The sequence below is a fragment of the Danio rerio genome, chromosome 25 (genome assembly GCF_052040795.2).
Source record: "Danio rerio strain M-AB ecotype USA chromosome 25, GRCz13ab, whole genome shotgun sequence".
In the NCBI taxonomy this organism is placed as follows: domain Eukaryota; kingdom Metazoa; phylum Chordata; class Actinopteri; order Cypriniformes; family Danionidae; genus Danio; species Danio rerio.
The window spans coordinates 2460001-2475422 of NC_141045.1; the positions used below are offsets into that span (position 1 = coordinate 2460001).

Consider the following 15422-nt stretch of genomic DNA (forward strand, 5'->3'; position numbering starts at 1 on the left):
ACAAACCCCACCCCCTTAATTTTCTCTATAATGATCCTAAATTAATTAGATCACTACAAACATTTCCTGTGTCTATATGGAGAAAATGAGTGGGCGTGTCTGTTTGTGATATCATTGTAAATGCCCTTCCTCCTTGATCTTTATGGGGGTAAATGGGTGTGTCTGTCTGTGACTCCTCCTCCTCGATTAAAGCACACCCACAGACCACACCCCTTGGTTTTCTCTATAATGATTTCAAAATTATTTTGATAAATCACAATTAGTTTCTGCATCCTTATGGAGAAAATGAGTGGGCGTGTCTGTCTGGGATGTCATTGTGAATGTTCCACCCCAACTGATAAACCCCACCCCTTTAATTTTCTCCATAATGATTCAAAGAAATGACATGCATTTGTAATATTTATTTGTTTATTATGAAGAAAATCAGTGGGTGTGTTTGTGATTTCACTATGAGTGCTCCTCCCCCTTGATTAAACCCCACCCACAAACCACATCCCCTCTAATATCTCCATAATGATCCTAAACTGATTAGATACATTACAAACATGTCCTGTGTCATTATAGAGAAAATAAGTGGGCAAGTCTGTTTGTGATATCATTGTGAATGCCCCACCCCCTAGATCTTTTATAGGGAAAATGGGTGTGTCTGTGACTCCTCCTCCTCAATCAAACACACCCACAGACCACACCCTCTTAATTTTCTACTTTTTAAAACTATATAAAACACAATTTCAGCATCTTTATGGAGAAATTGAGTGGGCGTGTCTGTTTTTGTCATTATGAATGATCTCCCCTTTTAATGAAACCACACCCACAATCCCAAACCCTAGGTTTTCTCCATAATTTTAAAATTATTTTGATAAACCACAATTAGTTTCTGCATTCTTATGGAGAAAATGAGTGGGCGTGTCTGTCTGTGATGTCATTGTGAATGTTCCACCTGACTGATAAACCCCACCCACAACCCACACCCCCTCAATTTTCTCCATAATGATTCCCAAAAAATGACATAACTCCTTAATATTTCTTTGCTTATTATAGAGAAAATACGTGCGGGTGTCTCTGTGATGTCACTATGAATGCTCCTCCCCCTTGATTAAATGACACTCACAAGCCACACCCCTTGGTTTTCTCCATAATGATTTTAAACTTATTTTGTTAAATCACAATTAGTTCCAACATCTTCATGGAGAAAATGAGTGGGCGTTTCTGTCTGTGATGTCACCGTTAATGCCCCTCCTCGATTAAGCCACACCCTCTTGATTTTCACCATAATGAATAAAAAATTTGAAAATCACAATTCGTTTCTGCATCCTTATGACGAAAATGAGTGGGCGTTTCTGTCTGTGATGTCATTGTGAATGCTCCTCCCCCTTGATTAAACTCTCCCAACAGGCCACACCCCCTCAATTTTCTCCATAATGATTTCAAATTAATGATGCATCACAAACATTTCTTGTCTTTATGAAGAAAATGAGTGGGCGTATCTGTCTGTGATGTAATTGTCAATGCTCCTCCCCCTTGATTAAACCCCACCCACAAATCGACACCCCTTAACTTTTCTTTACAATGTTCCACCCCAAAAAATTCCCACATTCTAAGTGTTCTAAGTGTCTTTATAGAAACAATTATTGGGTCTGTCTGTGAGGCCACTGTGAATGCTCCTCCCCCTTGAATAAACTCCATCCACAGGCCACACCCCCTTACATTTCTCCATAATGATTCCAAAAAGCGACATACATCACTAAAATTTCTTTAAGCCTATTATAGAGAAAATTAGTGGGCGTGTCACTCTGTGACGTCACTATGAATGCTCCTCCCTCTTGATTAAACCCCACCCCCTTAATTTTACTTAATAATGATTGCAAATAAATAAGATGCATCACAAAGACTTTATGGAGAAAACGAGTGGGCGTGTCTGTCTGTGATGTCACAATGAATGCTCCTCCCCCCACAAATCAAACCCCGCCCCCTATGCATGCCTTCTTGTAACCGCTGTGTGTTATGTGTGTGTGTTTTCTTGTCTTCTTGTGTGCGTCTGCAGCCGCTGCGAGCGCTTGTCTTGTAATGAGTCTAACGAGTGTATGGCGTTACCCGTCCGCATCACCTACTACCAGCTGACATTTCCCGCCAAAATCCCAGTCCCCACTGACCTCTTCCGCATGGGCCCGTCCAACACTGCGCTCGGGGATGATATCGAGGTGGCCATCGTGGATGGGAACCGGGATGGATTCTTTGCCGCTAAGCGGCTGGATCACGGTGGCGTCCTGGTGCTGCAAAAACCCATCGCTCGCCCGCAGGACTTCCAGATCGCTCTGGAGATGAAGCTGAAGCGTTTCGGCCATCTGAGCATTTACCTGTTCAAGATTCGACTGTTCGTCACGCCCGACGACATCAGCAACGCTATTAGCCAATGAGCTAATCATGCTGGCAAATAAACAGCCTTCAGGGGGATTCTGGGAAGGAAATCAAAAGCAACATAAAAATGAAAATAGATTACAGTAGCACATAAAAGGTTTAAATATAATCAGTAAAATAAAATAAAGATATAAAGCGGTCAATATTTAGTGAAGTCTGGGGGTGAATAAAGGTGAAGTATGTTTTGTGAAATATTCAGGTAAATTGTTCAAAATCTAACCTGAAATGTAAAACTCTCTTGGTAATTAATAATGAGTAAATAAAGAGTGTTAATTGTTCATCTGAAATCTAAATGAAAGGTTAAAAGATTATCAGTAAGGGTGCTTTCACATCTGCCTTATTCAGTTGGATTGAATCGCACTAGAGTTCGTTTTCCCTTTTGGTGCGGTTCGTTTGGGCAGGTGTGAATGCAGCAATCGTACCAAAAGCGGACCAAATAAGTGTACCGAGACCTGCTTGAAGAGGTGGTCTCGGTACGCTTTCAAACGAACCCTGGAGCGGTTCGTTAAAAAGTGCTGCGCCTTTTGGACTAATTCAGCTGCCGTAGGCGGATGCGCTGTGCTTTATAGGATATGGAGGAAAAATATTTGTTGACAGCGCTTTACCAACAGAGAGAGAGAGAGAGAGAGAGAGAGGGGGAAAACATTACCTGATGGATCGTTGGTAATATTTCCGCAAGATGAGCATGTCGCAGTTTAGCTAAATTAATTCACGCCTCCTCCTGAAGTGACGAGCGATGCATTAAACACTGTTTTCCAGCTGCGCTTCATTCTCCAAATGTATAGTTTGTCTAAAGCAGAATCGGTCAGTGCAGTCGTCCCTCCAGAATAAAAACGATTTTGTGTCTGCCGGTTTTGTTTACTTGCATCTCATTGGCATTTTCCCGCACGTGAATTCTGACCAATCAATAAGCAGTTCAGGAAATATGCTCAACAACATCTGGCCAATGAGAGATGCGGGTTTTGTCAGATGACTGCATTTGGTTTGTTTCAACTGGTTCAGACCAAAGCCAGCAGTGTGGTGACGGCAAAGACGGCAGAAAATGCAACAATGTATCATTTATTACCCTTAGTCCGGACCAAATGAAGCAAACTACAGATGTGTAAGCACCCTAAAATAAGAATGGGAAGTGGTGACAATTTCAGTGAAATATGGTGGTAAAAAATTACGATTTTAAAAAAGGGTCACATAGAAAAATGACGAAATTCACACTAAATGGCACAATTTCAAACTGATTTTGTAAAACATGCACAAAATAGTACAAACAAATCGAGATTTTAAGTAACTAATGCGCAAAAAGTTACAATTAGTAATGATAAATTTGAGGAGGAAATATCTCCAGGAAAATAAGCACACAGTGCGGAACCGACAGACTATCAGTGAAACATGAATATTGTCACGACCGTTATATAAGTCTAGGAGTTTTGATTAAAAGTTGCAACAAAACACTAAAATTTGGTAAATAATATTAAATTAGAACTAAATAAATAAAGAAGGAGAACACACTTCAATCCTCAACCCTAGAGTGAAAATAAACCTTAGAATTTATTTAATAGAAATATAAGAGCTTTAACAGAAACTAGAAGTCAAACAGAGTGAGTAGAGCCTAAAACAACAAACAGAAAGCAGCTAAATAAATTGAGGACTAGCTTACCTAATGCGAAAATCAACAACATAAACTCCCCTGAGCTTCCTCTCTCCACCATAAACAGCTGAAAAGACTTACAACATAAAAGGAGGCACTCAGCCTTTAGGCACACTTGGAAGTAAATCTCAAATCAAACACACCAAATAATAAACAGTAATGGAAATGTAGTATTAGTATTAATCCAACTATCAGAAACACGAGTGAACAACATCACAAAACTAACGGTTACACTTAAGAGCAGGCCAGAAGTGTTCCTCAGCTCACTAGCTTCAGAAGGCAGTGTTCACAGCCAAAGCACCGCGACTCAGGCTGGTAAATCTGCCAAAAGGTGTCATTAAATTTGCCAGGAAATGTTTTTATAAGAAATAAACTAAGAACTTTAAAATAGAAAGGTCACAGAATTAAAATAAAAATAAATGTGTGTGGAATGGGGAAGCAAATTGAGCACATTTCAAGCTGATAGTTTGTAAAATATGCGCATAAATTAGCAAAAATGAGATGAAATGTAAAATGCAAAAAGATTTAATGCATAAATAACGCGTAAAGAGTGTTTAAAAACAAAACAAAAGATTTGTCATAGATTCAAAACTGTTAAATGGGCACATTTTTAATAAATAAGAAGATTTAAATTTATTGAATAATCATCATCATTTAGTGAATCGTCCATGCATAACGTGAAAAAACCCCTCTTTAATATTGATTTCAGTAAAAGTTATTAGAAAACACTGAAATAAAGGGAATTTGTGTGAGGTTTTACTTCTAGAAATGATCACAGCGACACAAACTCCCCTGCATGCTGTCAGCTGCTGATCAAAGCTGATTTCTGAGGAGTCTGAGCTGAAGCGGGACACTCTGCTGTGATTCTCTGACTGTAATGTGAATATTTATATCAGATCTGCTGTCGTTACAGGATATATTGATTATTATAGTATCTACTGTCATCATTATGTACTCCAGCTGTGATTCGCCTCTTGATGGCGCCGTTACGCCGCAACACAAACTGCTGTCATCTACTCTATTATTATCAGTCAGGTCTGTCTGCCTGTCTGTCATGTCCTAATAAAACTTTACTGACTTGTACTATGTGTGTGTGTGTGTGTGTGTGTGTGTGTGTGTGTGTGTGTGTTAATTGGTCAGCAGTGAGTGATCATTGATGTTAAGACTAGCCTGAATTGGAAGATTACATTAGCTACTAATCCAACAACACACACACACACGCACACACACACGCACACACACAACTATAAACACACACACTGATCTGAGGGCAAAAGTGCTAGTGCATGTCTACACGTGTGTTTGTGTGTGTGTGTGTGTGTGTGTGTGTGTTTGCAGGTCTGTAATAAATGAAACAAAGATATTTTACACACAACACAAACAAACATACTGCACACACACACAACAAACAAACACTCACACACACCACACACAAACAAATGTACACTTGCTGCACACACACACACACACATATACCCAAACATACACATACTGTACACACACACACACATATATATATACCCAAACATACACAAACTGTACACACACGCACACACCAAACATACACATAATGTACACACAACACACGCACACACACACCAAACATACACATAATGTACACACAACACACGCACACACACACCAAACATACACATACTGCACACAGACAGACACACACAACAAACATACTGCACACACACAAAAACACTGTACACACACACACACATGCAATACACACACAGTAAACACACACACACAAACAAACATACACATATGCACACAGACACACACACACACACACACAACACAAACATACTGCACACACACAAACACACTGTACACACACACAAACATACTCATACTGCACACAGACACACACACACAAGCATACTGCACACACACAAACACACTGTACACACACATGCCATACACACACACACACACACACACACACACAACACAAACATACTGCATACACACAAACACACTGTACACACACACACATACCATACACACACAAACAAACATACTGCACACACACACATATATATATACCCAAACATACACAAACTGTACACACACGCACACACACCAAACATACACATAATGTACACACAACACACGCACACACACACACCAAACATACACATACTGCACACAGACACACACACACAACAAACATACTGCACACACACAAACACACTGTACACACACACACACACACACGCCATACACACACAGCAAACACACACACACACACAAACAAACATACACATGTGCACACAGACACACACACACAACACAAACATACTGCACACACACAAACACACTGTACACACACACAAACATACTCATACTGCACACAGACACACACACACAAGCATACTGCACACACACAAACACACTGTACACACACATGCCATACACACACACACACAACACAAACATACTGCATACACACAAAAACACTGTACACACACACACATACCATACACACACAAACATACACATACTGCACACAGACACACAACACAAACAAACATACTGCACACACACACACATATATATACCCAAACATACACAAACTGTACACACACGCACACACACCAAACATACACATAATGTACACACAACACACGCGCACACACACACACACACACCAAACATACACATACTGCATACAGACACACACACACACAACAAACATACTGCACACACACAAACACACAGTACACACACACACAGTAAACACACACACACAAACATACACATAATGCACACAGACACTCACACAAACACACTGTACACACACACATGCCATACACACACAGTAAACACACACACACACACACACAAACATACACATAATGCACACAGACACACAAACAAACATACTGCACACACACACACACCCAAACAAACATATACACACACAGACATACGCCACACACACACACACACACACACACACACTTGTACAGACATACATACAAACACACCCTTTCACTCATTTGCTCACTCACAACACACACACACACACACACACACAAACACAATCAAATACACTCAGATACATCCAACACAGAGACACAACACACATACACTCCAACAAACACACACACAACCTAACAAACACAAACAAACACACACTCATTCACTTTCCCTGAGCTTAGTCTCTTTATTCATCATAAGTTACCACAGTGGAATGAACCACCAACGTATCCAGCATGATTTACACAGCGGATGCCCTTCCAGCAGCAACCTATGACTGGGAAACCACCCATACACACTCATTCACACACACACACACACACACACACACACACACTACAGCCATACCATCTATATCAGTTAGTTTTGCATAATAGCTCCTCTTTAAATGACGGACACATTCATTTATAAATCACACACACACACACACACACACACACACACTCACGGGCAGGCAGTGAGAGATGGTCTCTCAGTGTGTGTGTGTGTGTGTGTGAGTTTCTCCACTTCCACAGCTCTGAAAGTCTCAGTGCCGCAGTGTTTGTGTTGGTTCTCTGTCAACACACTGACTAAAAATAATAATGAGAGAAAGAACGAGAGAGAGAGACAGAGAGAGAGAGAGAGAGAGAGAGAGAGAGAGAGAGAGAGAAAGACAACGAGAGAGAGAGAGAGAGAGAGAGAAAGACAACGAGAGAGAGAGAGAGAGAAAGACAAAGAGAGAGAGAGTCGCTCGTGTGGATGTAGCATTTGGGTAATGTTAGCTTTGATGTTAGCCTGTCCTTTAGTGTTTGAGTAGTGTGTGTGTGTGTGTGTGTGTGTGTGTGTTATAAGCAGCAGGAGGTTTTGTGGCTTTGGCTTCAGTCTTAGCTAAACGTGGACCCACCCGCTAATTGCTAATTACAGGTCTGCGCGCAGCGGCTGGACTCTTCAGACCGGCGATCATGTTCAATATTTGAGGGCCAAATAATCATCACACACACACACACACACACACACACACACACACACACACACACACACACACACACACACACTAAATAGAAATTAAATTAGGGTGGCATGGCAGATCAGTGGTTAGCACTGTCACCTCACAGCAAGAAGGTCGCTGGTTCGAGCCCCAGCTGGGTCAGTTGGCATTTCTGTGTGGAGTTTGCATGTTCTCCTCGTGTTGGCGTGGGTTTCCTCTGTGTGCTCCGGTTTCCCTCACAGTCTAAACACATGCGCTATAGGGAAGTGATCCACTAAACTGGTCATAGTGTATGAGTGTGTATGGGTGTTTCCCAGTACTGGGGTTAAAGCTGGAAGGCCATCCGCTGTGTAAAGCATACGCTGGAATCGTTGGTGGTTCATTCCGCTGTGATAAATAAAGAAACTAAGCCAAAGGAAAATGAATGAGTGAATGTAAAGCGATAGTATGGGTAGTTAAAATGTTTACTATAATATGTGTGTGCAGCATGTGTGTGTAAACAGTGTTTCTTCCTCAATTATGATCAAGTGTTCATGTATCAGTGCTAGCGGACACAACAGAATATTAATGTGTAGCTTTACATTATTATTTGTTTTTATTATTGTTACTTATTAATTATTATCCTATTGAAAGTGTAGTATTGTAGTATAATATCTATATTTTCCATGAACATGTTTGAGCTTTCTCAGAGTTTGCACAGGGATGAATATACAGAACTACAAAATGAAGTTGGGTGAACTCATGCGGGAGGTAAAATGGGCAAACAGCAGCTTCACTGCTGATTTATTAATTTTTTTTATTTGTTGTCGTATCATTATATTTATGAAGTTTTGATGATGCATGCTGGATTGTGTTTTTAATATTGTGTGTAAGTGATCTGTCTCTGTATGTGTTTGTTGTATCATGATGCTACTGCCCTAATTCAATCACCCCTGGTGGAATTATTAAAGATAGGATTAGGGTTGAACTTAAGTTACTATTTTAGCGTTTAATCAAAATACACATTAAAAGTATTCATTTAAATTCATTCATTCATTCATTTTCTTTTCAGCGTAGTCACTTTAATTATCAGGGGTCACCACAGTGGAATGAACCGCCAACTTATTAGCCTACTTTACTATTTCGCTTTTTAGAGTTGTCTTATTTCATGATGTGAATATAACAACTTTTATTACAATTATACTTTGTCTTATTGAATTAATTTGTAATCGATTTTCTTTACGATACGTTACAATTTGAAGATAAATCCTAAAAAAAGTGATAAAGGTAAATACTAGGCAGAATATTAAAGAAATGTTCATCTTTTCACTTTTTTATTGCAATTATTACACATTTTAAACAATTTATTTTGTAATAGTATATCATTTGGGGATAAATTTGCATATTCAATGTTAATAAAACATAGTATTTTGTCTAAATATATTTAAAAATAATATTTACTTGTTTTTTATTTAGACTAAAAAACTATTTAAAATTACACTTGTTAATATTTGTTTTAATCTTAATTTAGAATCCACAAATGATCAACATTAATGTTCTATAACAGATATTTTAATTATTGTAGCGTCTTATTATATTCAATTATTATAGTGTCTATTACAGTGTGTTTTACACATTTAAACACATCGAACAGCTGCTGATGATAAAATTACAGTAATCCATATACTGTAGGGGGAATAAGTATTGAACACATCAGGGTTTTTTTCTGGGAATAATACATATCAGCTGCTGTCTGGGCATTCACTGCCTTTCTACACCTTCCTTTCTTTATGTGTTCAATACTTTTTTCTCTGCGTCATTTCATTTTATTACACAGAACTTCATTCGTAAGCTAATTCGATTTGTTTTCTTTGAATTAAGGATTTCTTTGGTTGTAACCAACATCTGGTGAAAATTTCAAGCATCATTCATGGTTAATAAAGTATAAGATTTTGTCTAAATATATTTTAAAAATAAGGTTTATTTTTTTATTTAGACAAAAAACTATTAAAAATTATGTTAATATTTGTTAAATGTCAATTTAGAATCCACAAATGATCAACATTAATATTCTATAACTAAGATTATATTTAAATTATTGTAGCTTCTTATTATATTCAATTATTACTGTGTCTATTACACATTTAAACACATCGAACAGCTGCTGATGATAAAATTACAGTAATATGGATTTCTTTAGTTGCTATCCACATCAAACAAAATTCCATGTCAACAGCAGCTTTAGAAATATGTATTCGGAGAAAATTATTGCAATTATTACACATTTTATACAACTTATTTTATAATAGTATATAAATCGGAGAGATAAATTCTTATATTCAATGTTAATAAAATATAATGTTTTGTCTAAATATATTTAAAAAAAAGACTTACTTTTGGGTGGGGTGCGCTCGTGCATCCAGGTTAATCATGAACAACTTAGTGCAACTAGCGCATGCGCACTATCGCGGTCTGATTATGTTTCAATCAAGGTTTATATGCATCATATACATAACATCTATGCCAAACATTTAAACTGACGAACATACTAACAATAATACAACCGTATAGCCAAATTAAATGTATGCATTGGCATGTTCCAGCCCTAATGAGTAAGATTATGTGAAACTCCATATAGATACATATTGCAATGATTTCGGGTACTTACTTAGCGATGCACGCACACATAACGTTATATGCACAATCCTTAAACGCTCTGCTGATTTGGACTCTATAATACCTGTTTTATAACTTTAAACTATCAACAACCACCACTGAGCGATATTCTAGCGATCATTCTTCCCGCTCCGTGGTGGATTTTGGCATAGTCCATTTCACGTGAGATGGCGGGGGTGAGTGGATGAAACCAAGTCGCGGGGAGAATATTTTCTACAGAAATAATTAATGATTTCTTATGTGGCCAGGTTTCAATTGTTCCACGCACCGTTACCGGTCCGCGGCCTGGTGGATGGGGACCACTGCTCTATTGGATTGAGGAAAGGCATTTGCGCCCACAGAACTGCCGCTCACTGGATATTTCCTCTTTGTCTGACTATCTGTAAACCCTAGAGATGGTTGTGCGTGAAAATACTAGTAGACTAGCAGTTTCTGAAATACAGCTCGTCTGGTACCAACAACCATGCCACGTTCAAAGTCACTTAAATCCCCTTTCTACAGCATTCTGATGCTCAGTTTGAACTGCAGCAGATCGTCTTGACCATGTCTACATGCTTGAGTTGCTGCCATGTGATTGGCGGATTAGAAATTTGCATTAACGAGCAGTTGGACAGGTGTACCTAATAAAGTGGCCAGTGAGTGTAAAACAATGTCAGCTTGTATGACTAAAATCATTCAACACTGACTGAATAAAAGCTAAATGCATTGCCAATGCATAACCTCTCTGCTGGAACATCTCAGATATAATAGAGGATTCATTTGTGCTCAGCTTTAAATAACGTCCATAAACTTACGGGACAAAAATTTATGTCCCATAAACCCCACAAGAGATTTTGGGCTACCAAACTGGGACTGCACAGCTCAACCCAACATTTTTTGGAAAAGCTTTTACATCAATGTCACAACTCGCACGAAAAGCGGGCGGCTAACAGTAAACCGGACCACCGATTCTCCCGTGGTGTGATTTTTGGCCTCTCCTTGCGTTTTTACCCCCCGAAACCTGATTGTTTGTGTTATGAGCTGCATATTAAGAGTGACCAGTGTATTTGTGCACATAATATTTATACAGTGAAGGTTTCAGCCGCCCGCTGTTGGAAACAGTCCGCTTGCAGGACGATTATTTTCCCCAGTCATCACCACAGATCACGCGAAACATCTCACAATGGGCTCTACTGTGTGTGTGGTGATTAGCGTGTTAGCATGTCGTCAGTGAGAGAAAGACGATCCGCCGTCATTAGCAGATACCCAGCGCTTCAGATTGTGTGCTGTTCCTCCAACAGGGGCCTGTACTATGAAGCCGGATTAGCTGGTTAGCTAGTTACATTTCAATTTAGTTTGCACAAACTTGGGTTTTTGGTACCACGAAGGTAGCTTGGGTTTAATCACTGTTTATTGTCATGGTAACTTATGCTGCATGGCTAACCTTTTCCTGCACAGGACATGTTCAGGTGATCTTCTGTTTATGTTTTGGTCATGTTCAGGTAATGCTCAGGTTATCTTCTAGTTATGTTCTTTTTATGTTATTTTCTGGTTATATGTTCTGGTTATGTTAAGATTTTTGTATGCTAGCAGATACTCAGTGCTTCAGATTGTGTGCTGTTCCTTAATCAGGGGCCTGTACTATGAAGCCGGATTAGCTGGTTAGCCAGTTAAATTTCAGTTTAGTTTGCACAAATCTGGGCTTTTGGTACCACGTAGGTAGCTTGGGTTTAATCACTGTTTGTTGTTATGGCAACTTTTGCTGCATGGCTAACTTTTTCGTGCACAGGGTATGTTCTGGTTATGTTCAGGTTATCTACTGGTTATGTTTTTTTTTTATGTTATTTTCTGGTTATGTTCAGGTTATCTTCTGGTTATGCTCTTTTTAGGTTGTTTTCTGATTATATGTTCTGGTTATGTTCAGGTTATCTACTGGTTAAGTTCTTTTTTTAGGTTATTTTCTGGTTATGTGTTCTGGTTATGTTCAGGTTATCTTCTGGTTAAGTTTTTTTTTAGGTTATTTTCTGGTTATGTGTTCTGGTTATGTTCAGGTTATCTTCTGGTTAAGTTCTTTTTTAGGTTATTTTCTGGTTATGTGTTCTAGTTATGTTCAGGTTATCTTCTGGTTATGTTCTTTTTTGTAGGTTATTTACTGGTTATATATTCTAGTTATGTTCAGGTGATTTTCTGGTTATGCTCTTTTTAGGTTGTTTTCTGATTATAAGTTCTGGTTATGTTTAGGTTATCTTCTGGTTATGTTCTTTTTTAGGTTATTTTCTGGTTATGTGTTCTAGTTATATTCAGGTTATCTTCTGGTTATGTTCTTTTTTGTAGGTTATTTACTGGTTATATATTCTAGTTATGTTCAGGTGATTTTCTGGTTATGCTCTTTTTAGGTTGTTTTCTGATGATATGTTCTGGATATGTTCAGGTTATCTTCAGGTTATGTTCTTTTTTAGGTTATATTCTGGTTGTTCTTTTTTTAGATTATATCTGGATATATGTTCTGGTTATGTTCAGGTTATCTTTTGGTTATGTTCTTTTTAGGTTATATTCTGGTTATGTTCTTTTTTTTAGTTTATATCTGGATAAATGTTCTGGGTATGTTCAGGTTATCTTTTGGATATTTTCTTTTTTAGGTTATATTCTGGTTATATGTTCTGGTTATGTGTTTATGTTATCTTCTGGTTATATGTTCTGGTTATGTTATGTTCAGGTTATCTTCTGGTAATGCTCTATTTTAAGTTATTTTCTGGCTATATGTTCTGGTTATGTTCAGATTTTATTCTATGTTCTGTTTATGTTCAGGTTTTTTTTTTTTTAATTCTCTGGTTATTTTCTGGTTATGTTCAGGTTATTTTTTTAGGTTATGTTCTGGCTATGCTCTCATTATATAGGTTTCATGTTTTGGCTATGTTCAGGTTATGTTCCATTTATGGGTTTATGTTGGTTATGATAATTTTTAGATTTTTTTGGTTATGTTAACGTTTTAATAATGTTCAGGTTATGTTGTTTATGGGTTCAGGTTAGGTTATGGTTATGTGCTCAGGTTAAGTAGGTTATTTTCTGGTTATATGTTCAGGTTATCTTCTAGTAATGTTCTTTTTTAGATTTTTTCTGGTTATATGTTTTGACTATGTTTAGATTTTGTTCTATGTTCTGGTTATGTTCAGATTTTATTTTCTTTATGCTCTGGTCATGTTCACATTATATTTTAACTTATGCTGCATGGCTAACTTGTTCTGGGGCCGGATATGGTCAGATTATCTTCTGATTATTCTTTTTTTTTAAGGTTATTTTCTGGTTATATTCTGTTTATGTTCAGGTTTTATTTTCTTTATGCTCTGGTTATGCTCACATTATATTCTGTTTATGCTTTGGTTATGTTCAGGTTATGTTCTATTTATGAGTTCAGCTTATGTTCAGGTTATCTATTGGTTATGTTCTGTTTGTGTTCAGGTTATGTTCTGTTTGTGTACTCAGGTTAAGGTTCAGTTTAGTTTGCACCAATCCTGGGTTTTTGATACCACAAAAGTAGCTTGGCTTTAATCACTCACTATTTGTTGCCATGGTAACTTATGCTGCATGGCTAACTTGTTCTGGGACATGATAAGTTCAGTTTATCTTCTGGTTATTCTAGATATTCTGTGTTGGTTTTGTTTTCAGGTTAGGTTTACATTATGTTCAGCTTATATGTTCAGGTTCTGTTGGCTATGGATGTCCTGCCTTCATTTGCACACACTCAAGATCTCAGGATCAAAGCCAGAGTTACACGCAAAGCTAATAATCAGCTTCATGGTAGCAACAAAGCCTGACCGCACAGGTTTGGTTTTGTCAACTTGAAATTAATACTGCAGTCTTGAGTTTGTTAAGCCAGCATCATGATACAGGCCCCAGATTGTGTTGTTCAGATGGTGTTATTGTGTGTCATTCCTCTAGCAGACCACGGGTGGACCGAGCTGATATCATCCGCTGTGTGAAGTCCTGCCAGCACAATGACATCTCCTGTGTGCTCAATCCCATCCTGTCCACCTCACACACCGCCATCTCCCTACCCACCTTCAGAGAGTTCAACAAACCAGAAGGTACAGCCACAGTACACACCTCACTGACTACACACACTAATCGGCCGTGTTAGGGAAAGTTACTTTTGAAAGCAATGCATTACGATATTAAGTTACTCCCCAAATAGTAACTAGTTGCATTACGTAGCTACTTTTTATGGTAAGTAATTGACTGAGTGATTGACAGCTGATATTAACCAATCCATTTGCGTTCAGTTATAGAGCAGTGGGCCAATAAGAAGAGCGCGATGGCGGGGCAAACATTACAGACTTGGCTTGACATGACGACTGTTTTAAACCATTCCTGAGCGCTGCGTTTCGCATTTCAAGTGCAAAGATGCATTCTGCGTGAATGTCTCCCGAGTCCGCGCATGTGGTGAACATTTTGCAGTAAAAACTGGTCTCACACAACAATTTTAAGCACTTGCACAAGTGCTCCCAAATATATTTTAAGGTCACATAAATAAAATTTCAGGCGCATATATGACCAAAATGGTTGCAATTCCAAGCCTTGCAAATCATTCAGTCTGAGGTCGCCTGAATGAGGTGGTCCCAGTTCATTTGCAACAAACTCTAGGGTGGATCGATTGTAGTGAGAAAGCAAAACAACCCAATGAACTAACAAATCAGGCTATATCACAGTGCATTATATTGTTGAAAATTCAGCTGTTGAGAACTTTTAAACTGATGTGATTGTGAGGCA

General features: G+C 38.3%; 1 protein-coding gene across 2 annotated transcripts in view; it reads left to right on the forward strand.

Annotated features, from left to right (window-relative positions):
- The window catches only part of fbln1 (fibulin 1), a 70166-nt gene that overhangs the window by 32186 nt on the left and 22558 nt on the right, over window positions 1-15422 (forward strand). The window contains exon 15 of one of the 2 annotated variants that reach the window (XM_087310297.1): window positions 14598-14740. In XM_087310297.1, the coding sequence (XP_087166423.1) occupies window positions 14598-14740 (143 nt within the window). 2 annotated transcript variants of the gene reach the window in all.